Source organism: Sander vitreus, chromosome 1 (assembly GCF_031162955.1).
Source record: "Sander vitreus isolate 19-12246 chromosome 1, sanVit1, whole genome shotgun sequence".
In the NCBI taxonomy this organism is placed as follows: Eukaryota; Metazoa; Chordata; class Actinopteri; order Perciformes; family Percidae; genus Sander; species Sander vitreus.
In genome coordinates this window covers 26,484,329-26,496,534 of record NC_135855.1, presented here as the reverse complement: position 1 = coordinate 26,496,534, position 12,206 = coordinate 26,484,329, and the positions used below count along the sequence as shown (strand labels likewise).

The 12,206-nt window shown below is 37.9% G+C and overlaps 1 protein-coding gene across 3 annotated transcripts; it reads left to right on the top strand.

The window, feature by feature from the left end:
* The first annotated feature begins 1,234 nt into the window (after window positions 1–1,234).
* Window positions 1,235–11,766, top strand: rnaset2 (ribonuclease T2). Of its 3 annotated transcripts, none has more exons than XM_078250571.1 (10): window positions 1,235–1,394; window positions 2,312–2,389; window positions 2,607–2,661; window positions 5,164–5,219; window positions 6,696–6,753; window positions 7,079–7,143; window positions 7,599–7,712; window positions 8,825–8,870; window positions 9,033–9,107; window positions 9,254–11,766. In XM_078250571.1, the coding sequence occupies exons 2-10, from the start codon at window positions 2,319–2,321 to the stop codon at window positions 9,446–9,448; spliced, it is 735 nt and encodes a 244-aa protein (XP_078106697.1). In that variant the 5' UTR covers window positions 1,235–1,394; window positions 2,312–2,318; the 3' UTR covers window positions 9,449–11,766. The 3 variants fall into 3 exon arrangements, with proteins under 3 accessions (XP_078106697.1, XP_078106705.1, XP_078106714.1); XM_078250579.1 differs by lacking the exon at window positions 1,235–1,394 and adding an exon at window positions 4,443–4,518 and having other exon boundaries at window positions 2,353–2,389; XM_078250588.1 differs by lacking the exon at window positions 1,235–1,394 and adding an exon at window positions 4,443–4,540 and having other exon boundaries at window positions 2,353–2,389.
* Window positions 11,767–12,206: the final 440 nt, after the last annotated feature.

The window sequence follows — 12,206 nt, the reverse complement described above, 5'->3', positions numbered from 1 at the left end:
TAATATACAGTGTAGTTATGTTAAATCTTATCATATAGGTCTGGTATATCGAACTGTCCCCGAGTGCCGTAATGCCTGTCGTTTTGGAAGATATTATTAATAAAGGTAATCTATAGATTAGGTTTCCCTACACTGTGCGACAACAGGCCGAAATCATAATTCAATTGGCAGCAATTCACCAGCGTCTGAGAGGTTTTTTGCTTTTTCTCCGCCAGTCGTCATGATTCGGCATGATTCGGTGACTGCCAGTGTCATTAACATACTTATCAGCATTCACGAGGTGCTTTGCATTGACTATTTATGGTTAAAAATGGACGTGTACAGGGCGGGATAAGAGGCTGATTCACGTACGCACACTTGTAGGTAATCTGTGATTTATAAAGGGAACATTGCTTACAGATGTACGTACGCACGGTTTTATAAATCTGACATTTTTTTGGCATAAGCCATTTTGGGCTTTTGGGCGTACGTACACTTATAGTAAGGATCCTACGCACAGTTTTATAAATGAGACCCCTGGCATGCTTAATTTTACACATTGGCTTATAATGAGTCATTTAAAAAGGAACCCCTGGGCATTTCATACATTTAATAAGTCAAGCCTGTCCGATTAACTTTAAATTATGAATCGTTAGTGCAGAGCACTTTGCACAAGGAAATGCCTGACTGAATATTCATCCGAAGAAAGAATGTGGTAGGCATGCAATAGACATACATTGAGCTGACTGTCTCTCTATTTAGACCATTTAGAATACACCCTTTTCTGAAACTCATCAAGTACACATAAGCACTATTTTGATCTTGGATTTACACTGACCAGGATTTGAGGCTTTTTGACCGAAAATTATATCAACTTCTATTTTATAACACCCAGCAAATACTAATGACTATGAATCATTTATTTTGTGATGGTTGGTTATTGAACACCCCGTTAATTTAACTGACTACAGATTAATTAAGTCATTTTTGGTGAAGGCATTGCTAAACTGACATTCTCTATTGACACACTTTATAGACACAGCTTGAGCTTCAAAATTTAGCAAATGCTGTGATTAAAACTATGCATGGTACACTGAAGTACAAATTGTCTTGATGGGAACGATTGAACAGTGTTACCAGCAAACCTAGTTTCAAAACATCACTAAAAGGCTTTGGACAAGAAGCAGCCGGTGTGTTCCGGACAATAAATCAAGCCACCCATCCTATCACGTGATGACGCATGACGTATACGGCGCTCACAGTTGGCTGAGCGGACAGGTAGGGAATCTGCTGCGGGACGTAAACAACAGAGTGCTCCCTTGTACTCTGTCCTGTGTAATCTACTTACCTTGCTAGTTACTGCACGGCGCTTGAGTAACCACCACAAATCTTCGTTGCAACATATCGGGCACAAGGTGAGACATTTAATAAACGGCTGAGCCTGTTCGGTTAAATTGAAGTTCAGTTTCACGCTGTAGCCGTTTTGCTCTGACTGTAACGTTCACTTATTGGGTAATGGTCCAATTTACGATATATTATTTCGAGTTTTAAAATCAGCTTAGCTAACGTGTTTACACATTTAGGTACGTAACGTTACTGTAGCTTCAGATTAGCCACCAAAAACGTTAATTTGTTGTGCCTGACCATTGACTAAGTTGGCCGTCGCCATCCATAGATATAGCTAAATACGGTCGTCATCTGTTCGTTAACTAAAGTTACAGTTGTATTTCAATCCGAGTGTGTTCCTACGGTTGCTGCTGTGGTTCTAGAAAGTAAGCTAAATGAATATCGTTACGTGTTTGCCATTGTTGCTGACTTTGTTGCTTGTAGCAGAGCACGTTTCGCAGACGTGTTTTGGTGCCACAAACTGGACAATTTCATGTGGGAACTTCAGCCTGAGCTATGACACAGCACTGCACCGTTTGAGAGACCCTTTGATAATCGCTGTTATCAGATTCATAATTAGATAATTTCTTATATCATTAAATAGCCTAGATCAATTGTTGCCACCATGATTCATGTGATTTAGGGTAGCCCCTTTTTGCTAAACTGGCCCGGTAATATGTGTGCATAAGGTTTCAAATGCAGTTTGTTAGTGGTTGTGTATTTGAGGTAATACTTTTGTCTACCACTGTGTGCATGAACCTGTTTTTCTTGCTCAGTGAACCAGCCTAACATCTACAATTTGTGTAGTGCATGGTACATGGTCTGATTCTATACTCTGGGCGTTGTTTAAATGTTATGTGGATGTTGCAGGAGCCTGGGTTATTATTTAATACTGAGTTCTGCATAAAAGCAGCTGTTAATTGACAAATCTATTATCTTCTTTTAGGTCAGACATGAGGCTCTGCTCCCTTCTTCTGCTCTGTCTGGCAGCAGCCCTATCATCCACGTTTGTGATTTCACCCCCGTAAGTACAAAAAAATAATATACTGTACATATAGATGGATATGGTGGTAGATGGTCTAATGAACTGCTATGTCCTGCCTCTCTGTTTGTAGGTCTATTAAATTACCAAAATAAATATGAAATGATCTCTCAATAGATAACGTTGTGTCCTCATTATGTATAAATAATAAACAAACTAGACTCCACTAAAAATGAATGTATGTGTGCGTGTTTTTCAGACACATGTGGACCAAACTGATCCTGACCCACCACTGGCCCAGCACCTTCTGTAGTGTGAGTTTCTTCCTGCCTTTATTTATTTAGTCTTTGACATTTGGACCTTTTTTAAAGATGCAATAGGGCTGATTCACAGAACAATTTGACATATCACAGTAGGAAAAGCACAGATGTAAATAATAAAACTGATGATTGCCATTTAGCTGCATGAATAGCACGGAGCCATCATCAATGTTATTAGTAACACCAATGCTTTTCCTATGAAGACAAGTCAAAATATCTGCTGTGAAAAAGGACTGTGATTCATTGGACCAGAGCCAGATTTGTTATTAGTTATTCTTTCACTTGTAGGATGAAACCGGGCTGTTGCTTACTTAAGTCCCTAAATCAATAGTTAAGGGCTGGGACGATTCGTCGACGTAGTCACAAATAATTTGCGTCGACGCGTCACTAAATAAAATAAATAAATAAATAAAACTTGCGTGCAAATTAATTAATGTAATGCGGAACTACTGTTAGATACGCGCCTTAGCTCTGAAGCTAGCCGAGCTCTCCACCTACATGCAGTTTTTTGTCAGGTCGACGGTCCAGTGAGTGAGAGATAGCAGCACGAAAAGACGAGTATGGCAAGTAGTGGCGACCCACAAGAGTTAGAGGACCTGCCAGCCTCTGTAAGATCGCAAGTTTGGGAAAACTTTGAGACTGTATGGCTGCAGCCTGGAGCCTCCCGTGTCATGCACTCTCGTCTCATGCCCTCCCGCTTGGTGCTGTCCCCGCCTCGAAATCTTCGGTCTTCGGGTCAGTTCCAGTAGTAGGCTACAGGCCAGAGAGTGGTGGATAAGACGAGGACCGTGTGTCCGCGTTGTTCAGCAGTTGTTGGGTATGTGAGTGGAAATACATCTAACATGCTACCGCATATCCGACGCCATCACCCAGATGTGCCAATCACTGGAACGAGATAAAGCAAACTGTCCAACTTCTCCTCCCTACAGTGCTTAACCAGCCTTTAGATACAAATAATTAAAGTTAAATTAAAGGGAGAAGAGCTTGGATGTTAAACAAGAGCCTCTTCATTATTTTACCTTCTGTTAAAAAAAGCAAATACAGGCTACTCTTTTTGCACTTGCTCTGTTTACTTTAAGTTTTTATTTTTGTATAAAAATGAATTGTTAGATTAATCGAAAAATTCGTTAGTCGACTAATCGAAAAAATAATCGCTAGATTAATCGTTTAAAAAATAATCGTTTGTGACAGCCCTACAGTAGTTTAATATTCAACCGGATTAATATTAAATGTCTAGATATGTTTTGAGAGAGGTTTTCAGTTAATCATGATGGGCATCTACACTGTCAGCAGCCTGTGGTTGAGTAGTCAGTCACAGTCATCTCGTTGTTTAATAAACTTTAGTGTGCATCATTCTTAGTCCAGCAATATCTTTAGCCAAATGATTATGTCTGTGTCTTGATAGATCCATTTCTGCACCAGCCAAGATTAATATAACCCTGCTGTAACCATGTTGTGACAAATTGAAGGTAGTATAGATAGATAATATTCATCCAACAATTATGATAAATTGATTAATAACATGGTATCCCATCTTAAGACAATGTTGCCCTCTTATATTGCCCCAGAATGTTACATATATACTGTATCACTGAGTCAACATTAAGTCCTTAAATGTCATGTGATGTCTGTCTGAATCACGAGACTGACTGTGTCTCAACAATTTGGCCTGATTAGGCAAGATTCTGTTCAACACAGAAGATGTGGTTTTAAACTTGGTTTTAAGTCACAATATTTAGCTTTGACAGCACTTTCCTTGCATTTTATGCTTTCAGAGAACCTCTCTGATCGTTCAAACCTTTCAGTGACGTGGTTTTGTATCACATGCCTGGCTGTGTGTCAGAAGCAAAGGTTTGGCAACGTTGTGGTCTTGGTACGACAAGTTTCTGTTTGGGGTTGAAAATGTTAGCTCAGGGTCTCATTTTGCCTAATGATTGACAAACTAACATTCTCAGAAGATAGTTTTATCGAGGCAATTTTGGGAAGAACAAAAAAAATTAAAATAAACCAAGAAGTGAGATACATGTAGATCCTTAACTGCAAAGCCACGGAGTTGCTGCAGTTCCCCTTTCCACTTCAGTGTGACATTCCTTAGTGGGAAACAAAATAACTTTTTTACTTTAGGTGGTTGGCAATACAATATTCAAGACATATATTTTCATCAATCGCTCAAGTCTTTTATCAAGTGCAAACAGTAAACCATTGCTAGTGTTGCTTTGATTCACCACCCACAATTCATGGGCTCATCTAAGAATATCAAAATTGATCAGTATCAGTAATAAAATAATCATTAGTTGCAGTCCTTGTAGCTACTAAACTCGCTTTGGTTTTATAGAAACTTTTCTTTATCTTTGCACCTTTTATTGAGGTTTAGACAGATTTTTGTTTTTCAGCTCAATGAGGCACTGCCAGCTGACTAGTGAATGTTTATTTAATAACAGAATTAAGTGTTTGGTGTCCAGATGGAATAATGATACTAATTTTCATACATTTCAGATGGAACACCCAGCATGTCATCCCAACATTAGCTACTGGACACTACATGGACTCTGGTATGTGTGTGTGTGTGTGTGGTTTTTTAATCAGATATGAGTGTCTTATTTTCTTCATCAGCAAGGCAGATGTTACTTAACCACTACCTATTAGGTATTACCACTTTATATATATATATATATATATATATATATATATATATATATATATATATATATATATATATATATATATATAATAGGAATAAAATCCAGCTCATAACTTACTACAGGGACGTAGCACATTTTTGCCACTATTGTATTTAGGAAAGTCGTTATCTATTTTGCAAAGGCACCGTTGCTGCATCCGGGTCTTAGCGCTGCCTGGGGTTGGTTTTGATTGGTTTAAAGTAGGGCTGTCAATCAATTAAAAAAAAAAATCTAATTAATTACATACTCTGTGATTAATTATTCTAAATTAATTGCATACATAATTTTTGCCCGGTGCCTTAACCGATACTTTTTAAGAAAGTAAAGAAAAAAAAGAAGGGTACTAAACAACAGTCAGCAACATTAAAGAACAGCTTGTTTATTGCTAGGCCATATGGTCAAAATTAAATAATTTAATAATGATGTAATAACTATAACAATAACTTATTTCACTAGTAAATTGCTGTTGAATGACAAAAACAACCACCAGATGGGAAAAGGGCGTTTAACAACAACTTTGAATGCACCACGAGACTGTAGGTTACCAGTGTCATTGAACACACCGTCTGTGTTTTTCCAACAACGGCAGCTGCACATTGTTACATCCCGGTGTTGAATCCTCTACAGTAAAATACAGTCACACTTTACACCGTTTAGCGTTAGCTGTCAGCATTGTAACCGTGTTTAATCCAGCTACTAGCTAGCGGTAGGCTAACGTTAGCTGCTCTTGAGCGTTAACTAGCATCACGTGCAGCAATGTTTCTGTTGCCTGTAACGTCTGTTTCAGAGCAACCGAGAAATCTGCGTTGGTATTCGGTCTGGTAGATACAGGTCATGAAGGCACCTGTGCCGTATTAGCACTGGATTTCGGTACCCAACCCTATTCAGGAAGAAGATTTTTACATGTTAAGTAAATGTTCCAGTCAATGATCCAGGCAGCACATTCTCGTCTCCCGCCTTCATTTTTCAGTCCAATGGTGCTAGGACAGCTCTGGGTCAAAGCTCAATATGGAATGGATTAATCTGCGTTATTTTTTTTTAACGCATTATTTTTTCTCAGATTAATTAATCGAAATTAACGTGTTATTTTGACAGCCCTAGTTTAAAGTAATACAAACAAGCCAGAGCGTTTTGGTTTTTTTCCTTTTCCAGAATAGATAAGCAGTAAGATAGGTCTGGCAATGCAATACTACTTGGGGAAAGAATTGCCAACGCATGCCAAAACCGCTCTTTTGAAAAAGCTATTGTTAGTTTGTTTTAATACCAGTTTTTGCTGCCTGTTTTTTTTCTCTCTATCTCTGCAAATAAGTAACACAGGGCAATATTGTGACTCTTACTGTTTTCCAGGCCAGATAAAGGGATTGACTGCAATTCATCGTGGCATTTCAACTCTTCTCAAATAGAGGTACAACACTGTTAAGACTAAGTGTGTCTTAACAACTGGGTGTAAATTCTTGTAAAGTCATTTATATTATTTCTGTAAATCAGTAGTCACTTTAATTCATCAAGAAGAACAAACTGACACCGGTTACACCGATGACAATTGGCAGGACTAAGAATAAACGGGAGAATACTCTTTTAATCTAAAGCACACGAAACAGAGGCAGGCAGTGAAATTTGACATCAGAGAATTTGGGAAGGGGAATTTATGTTTTATTTTCTTCTCCTTTTCATTAGCGTGTACTGTATACTGATAGATAAAACACCTGTTTTGGGGTTTGTGTTTTCAGGACCTGCTTCCAGACATGAAGACGAGTTGGCCTGACTTGCTTAACCCCTTGTCTGCTTCTTTTTGGTATTGTATCAATCAATCTATGAAACCTTTTTTAGTTTGGTATGTTCTAGAATCCTGTTAATGGCTATAAGCATTTACTTCTACGTTATTTTCTGTGACGGCAATATATAGCCATTTCTGTCTTCCTGATACTCTACTGCACAATGTTATGGTATAGTATATGTAGTCTCTCTGGAAATACAATAGAATGCAGCGTCATGCATTTATCAATTTGCATGCATAGATTACAGTTGGTGACAAGCACACTGCGCTCAGATATGTATAGTTAACCAGCTCTGACTACAGGATCAGATTCAGAGTTCTCCAAATTCATACAATTATCAAGCATTTTGAGATTATCATCATGTAGGCATCACTTTGTACATAATCAAGGGGTTACTCCTAATAAAGACATTTTCAACATAATCACTGTAAAAACTATTGCTATTTGTTTGTTTGTCTGTCTGTCTCAACAGGAAGTATGAGTGGCACAAACATGGTACATGTGCAGCCAAAGCACCTTCTCTGAATAGTCAACATAAATACTTCAGCAAGGCACTGGAACTATACCATAAAGTGGATTTGGACAGGTACGCACACACGCACGCGTGCGCAGGGGGGCTGGGCATCATTCAAAATCTTTCAATCCGGGGCCAATTTCGATGCCTCAGTTTCGATGCCAGTTCCTTAACGATACTTTTTACCATATGTTTTAAAATCCACTTCAACATCAACAAAAATACATTAAACACAAAGCTTTTATTTTCCACCTTAATTGTGAATCAAAACAGTTATCAAAATAAAAAAAAACACTGCTCACTCAGAGTAACATTAATAAAACTGGTTGTGCTTTTGGATAGGGCTGCGCCTGTCAGATACTCAGGATTGGTATCAGTCCAAACTTTAAAAATGAACAAAAAAAGAGAAACCTTTTTGCCACAACATGAACATATTATACATAATAAATAAATAAATGACATTGTGTACAGACTAATATTGAACTAACTAAAATGCAAAGGAATGTAAACAACAAAGAGCTTTTAGTGCAAACTGCAATAATGACACAAAACTTTAACAATAAACTGTTGCTGAAAGGTGCTGTAGATAAAGTTGTCTTGCCTTACAACCTCAGCCTGTCAGTGGTCACCAGGGCAGAGAAACCACTGTTGTGCCTGCTTGTCTCGGAGGAAGTGTAAAACAACAGCACCGTGACCACATTCGGCTCGCCATTAATATCATCTCGCAGCAAACGCTGTCTCGAAAAACTGTAACCACACTTGAAACCACTTTATCGGCATTGCCGTGACTCACTGTGACTTCAACAAAACTGCAGAGCCGACGTAGTTTACTGTGTGTGTGTGTGTGTGTGTGTGTGTGTGTGTGTGCTCCGCTCTCTGTCAATATGCAGAGAGGACAGATAAGCTTGCGCTTATGCGCTCAGACGCTTTTCAAACCGAAATTTGGCACCGAAAGATTAATAATTTTTTGATACACACACACACACACCTCTTTCCTCAGAAACAATGTCTCGTTTTCTAGTTCTTAGTATTGTCTTGATGTTCCTGATCAACTGTTAACCCTGCATATATTTGCTGTCCACAGTGTATTTCAGAATGTGACTGTTGTATAATTATTTTAATTCACTCTGGATGAAAGCCTAAACAGCTCAAAGCTTTAAATATAAATGTTTCTGTTACTGTAGCATCCTGAAGAAGTTTGACATCACCCCTTCAGAAAAATACTACAAAGTAGGTCTATTTATATTTTAACGTCAAATTATGGTATATTAAAATCTCAAATATCTGTTATGTTAGGAATAAAGCATGAAAGTAACTCATTATTATAATAGTGTTTTAATACTATTGTTTCTCACTTTTGATTTTCTCTCCGCTCCTAATGTGTCTGTGTAGCTTTCACAAATTGAAGGAGTCATAGAGAACTTCTACAGCGTCAAACCTAAGATCCAATGTGTCCATCCATCAAAGGTATAGTTTCATTTAAATAATGAAATCATGACTTGCTGTTTGTGTTTTGCATTGCCCTACTTTTCAGCAATGTTCAGGTGCATTTTTGTGTCAGGTATGGTTGTATTTAAGCTATGTTTTAAATGGTGTCTTTTTGTGTTTCACAGAATTTTGATTTCCAGATTTTGGGGCAGATTGAGATCTGTTTCAACCCTGATTTCACTCTCCTGGACTGTGAGAAACAGTTTACAATGGAGACAACATCTAAGGGAGACTGGGACAATCCTGTTGCGGTTGACCAGGCATCTGGGTTCAGTGTGTGTGACCATGATATGCCAGTTTACTACCCACCTCTTCCATAAAACACATACATGTGCAAACTGAAATGCAGCAGCACACTACAAACCTACTTATACACACACAAAGAAAACATACAAACAAATCAACTGTACTGTGATTTAACATGTGCGCACACACTGACTTACTATAATTCTATTTTTCTCAGGCTTCACAATGAACATAACTGTAATGATAATGTATGTCAAAAATACCCTTACACAATCAGTGCATTCTGAAAACATTTTTTAACTGCATTGAAATTCTGGCTGTGACAGGTACTTGAAAAAGGTCTCCTGTGCAAGGTTATTTTTATATCCTACAAAAACCAGGACACACACTCAACCACTACTTAGTGCTTTAATGGAATTATGTCCTTTCCTGACCCTCACTATTAGATGAATCCGATATAGAGCACAGCATGGTTCTTTTTTCTTCAGGTCAGGTCAGGCAGGCGGGCCGGCAGATGGACACTTTGTACATTGTTGGCAAATGAGTGGAGCCTTACGTCAGATTTGCAGGTGACTCTTACTTAATGTTATTGGTTGTGTAGATGTCAAAACATATATTGTGACAGCTGGCCATATTTTATACCACATTTATGTGCCACCTATTAAGTGCCATCTCTTTCTTTGCGGGGTGATAATATTTTTCGTTATTAAATAAATGCTTCTTCAACATTATAATTAATTATATCTATTAATCACAGTAGCTGGTGTTGTCTATTGTTGAATCACTACACAAATAATATTGGGTAAAATGCATATTTTTGGGATAAGGGTCATTATTACATAACACTGCTGGTTTTCAACAACATCCACAGCTTTCAGGCATTATTCACTAGTGGTAGTTATCATTAGCTATCTTCTAATTTTTGCCAAGTACATAGGCCACTATTCAATGTTGTGCTGTAAGCCTGGTTAGGTTTGTCTATGTTGATGAAACAGAATGGCTGGTCACTTTTGTGAGTTAAAAACTAGGGTTGGGTACCGAACTCTGTACTGTTTTGGGTACCGACCGAATTACGTCAGTACTACCGAGGACCGATTCACGCTAAATCAAACGGTACCAAATTTCTGTACCTGAGGGCGCGTAAGCGCAAGCTTATCTGTCCTCTCTGCATATTGACAGAGAGCGGAGCTCCGACACACACGCGCGCATGCGAGCACACAGAGGTGCGGACGGAGTAAACTTGAACTACGTCGGCTCTGCAGTTTTGTTGAAGTCACAGTGAGTCACAGCAATGCCGATAAAGTGGTTTCAAGTGTGGTTAAAGTTTTTAAAAAATTCATGGAGACAGCGTTTGCTGCGATATATTAATGGCGAGGCGAAAGCGGTCGCGGTGCTGTTGACGTTACACTTCCTCTGAGACAAGCAGGCACAACAGTGGTTTCTATGCCCTGTTGACTGACTGACAGGCTGAGGTTGTAAGGCAAGGCAACTTTATTTCTATAGCACCTTTCAGCAACAAGGCAATTCAAAGTGCTTTACATGAAACATTAAAGAGCAATTAAAAATGGTCATGATGAAAATAAAACAAGAATAATATACAAATACAAGAATAAAAGTTACAGCGAATAAGAAATTAAAGAAAAAGAGATTATTCAATTTAATAGATTGTAGTGACGGGTTTGGGAGGAGAGAGGGAGGGGTTTTATTTTTATTTTTGCTTAATTTCTTTAGAGTGTAAACTATTCTAAATAACAATGTTCTAAGTAAATAGGATAAATAGGTTTGGAATTATTTTTACAACTAAAATATTTTGTTGGGAAAGTACCGAAAAAAGGTACCGTTGGGTACCAGAACCGAATTTCAGGTACCGGTACCGATAAAAATGTGAACGGTACCCAACCCTATTAAAAACCAATATAGAACCAATGTATAGTAAGTACTATACATTTACTATAAGCAAATATAGTATTTGGTGTATAGAGTAAATGCTTGAGTCTTCTACATTGTTCTTTTTTAGTAGATATGAGTCCAAAAATCCAAGTACTTTGCCATGGAAACCTCACCACCCACAATTAACACAATACATTACACAAGTCAAGTCACGCAAGGTCATTATGCACAATTTTTGCCACAAATATTTTATGTCAGATAAAATTCTTGTTTCTCAAGGATGTAGCAATGTTTTGGCAAATGCTGTTTAATCCCCAACTGATTTGTAAAATGACTTGTTTCTATTGATGCTGTTTGGCTATGGCTGTTTTTGTGCATAGACAAATCAATGTAGTGTAAGCTGAAAGGTAAAATGGTAAATGTAATTGCAGCTACAGTGGACAAATGCAGTGGTGTGAAATTACTGTCATTTTTTTAATGTCAATAAAACATTTAAAAGCTAGTCAATTTGCCTTTAGTCATCAGTTATTATGTAACATGCGATGTTGATTAAAGTGCACCCATTTGCATTTTTAATTTATGTAATTGAAAGTAAAGTTTACCTATAAATAGAGCTTGGTGAATGAATATAGAAGGGCCACCTGCCTGTAAATGGTGGTGTCTATACATGTAGTATACTATATTATTAATATTAGTAATAGTACTATGTCTGTCTTTCTATCTGTCCTCTTCTACTCAGTGTATGCATATTAATGTGGTGATCTCCTTACATAGCCTTAATCCTTCCAGGACAAAGACAGCAGTCCATAATCCTGAATCTCCTCCCACAACACAGCACAGCAGATTGACTAAACACATCTAATTACATTTTAAATAGTGCTAAAATGCCCTGAAATTATATGCCAGCTATATTCTAAATGTGGTCCAAATCCTGTCAAACAC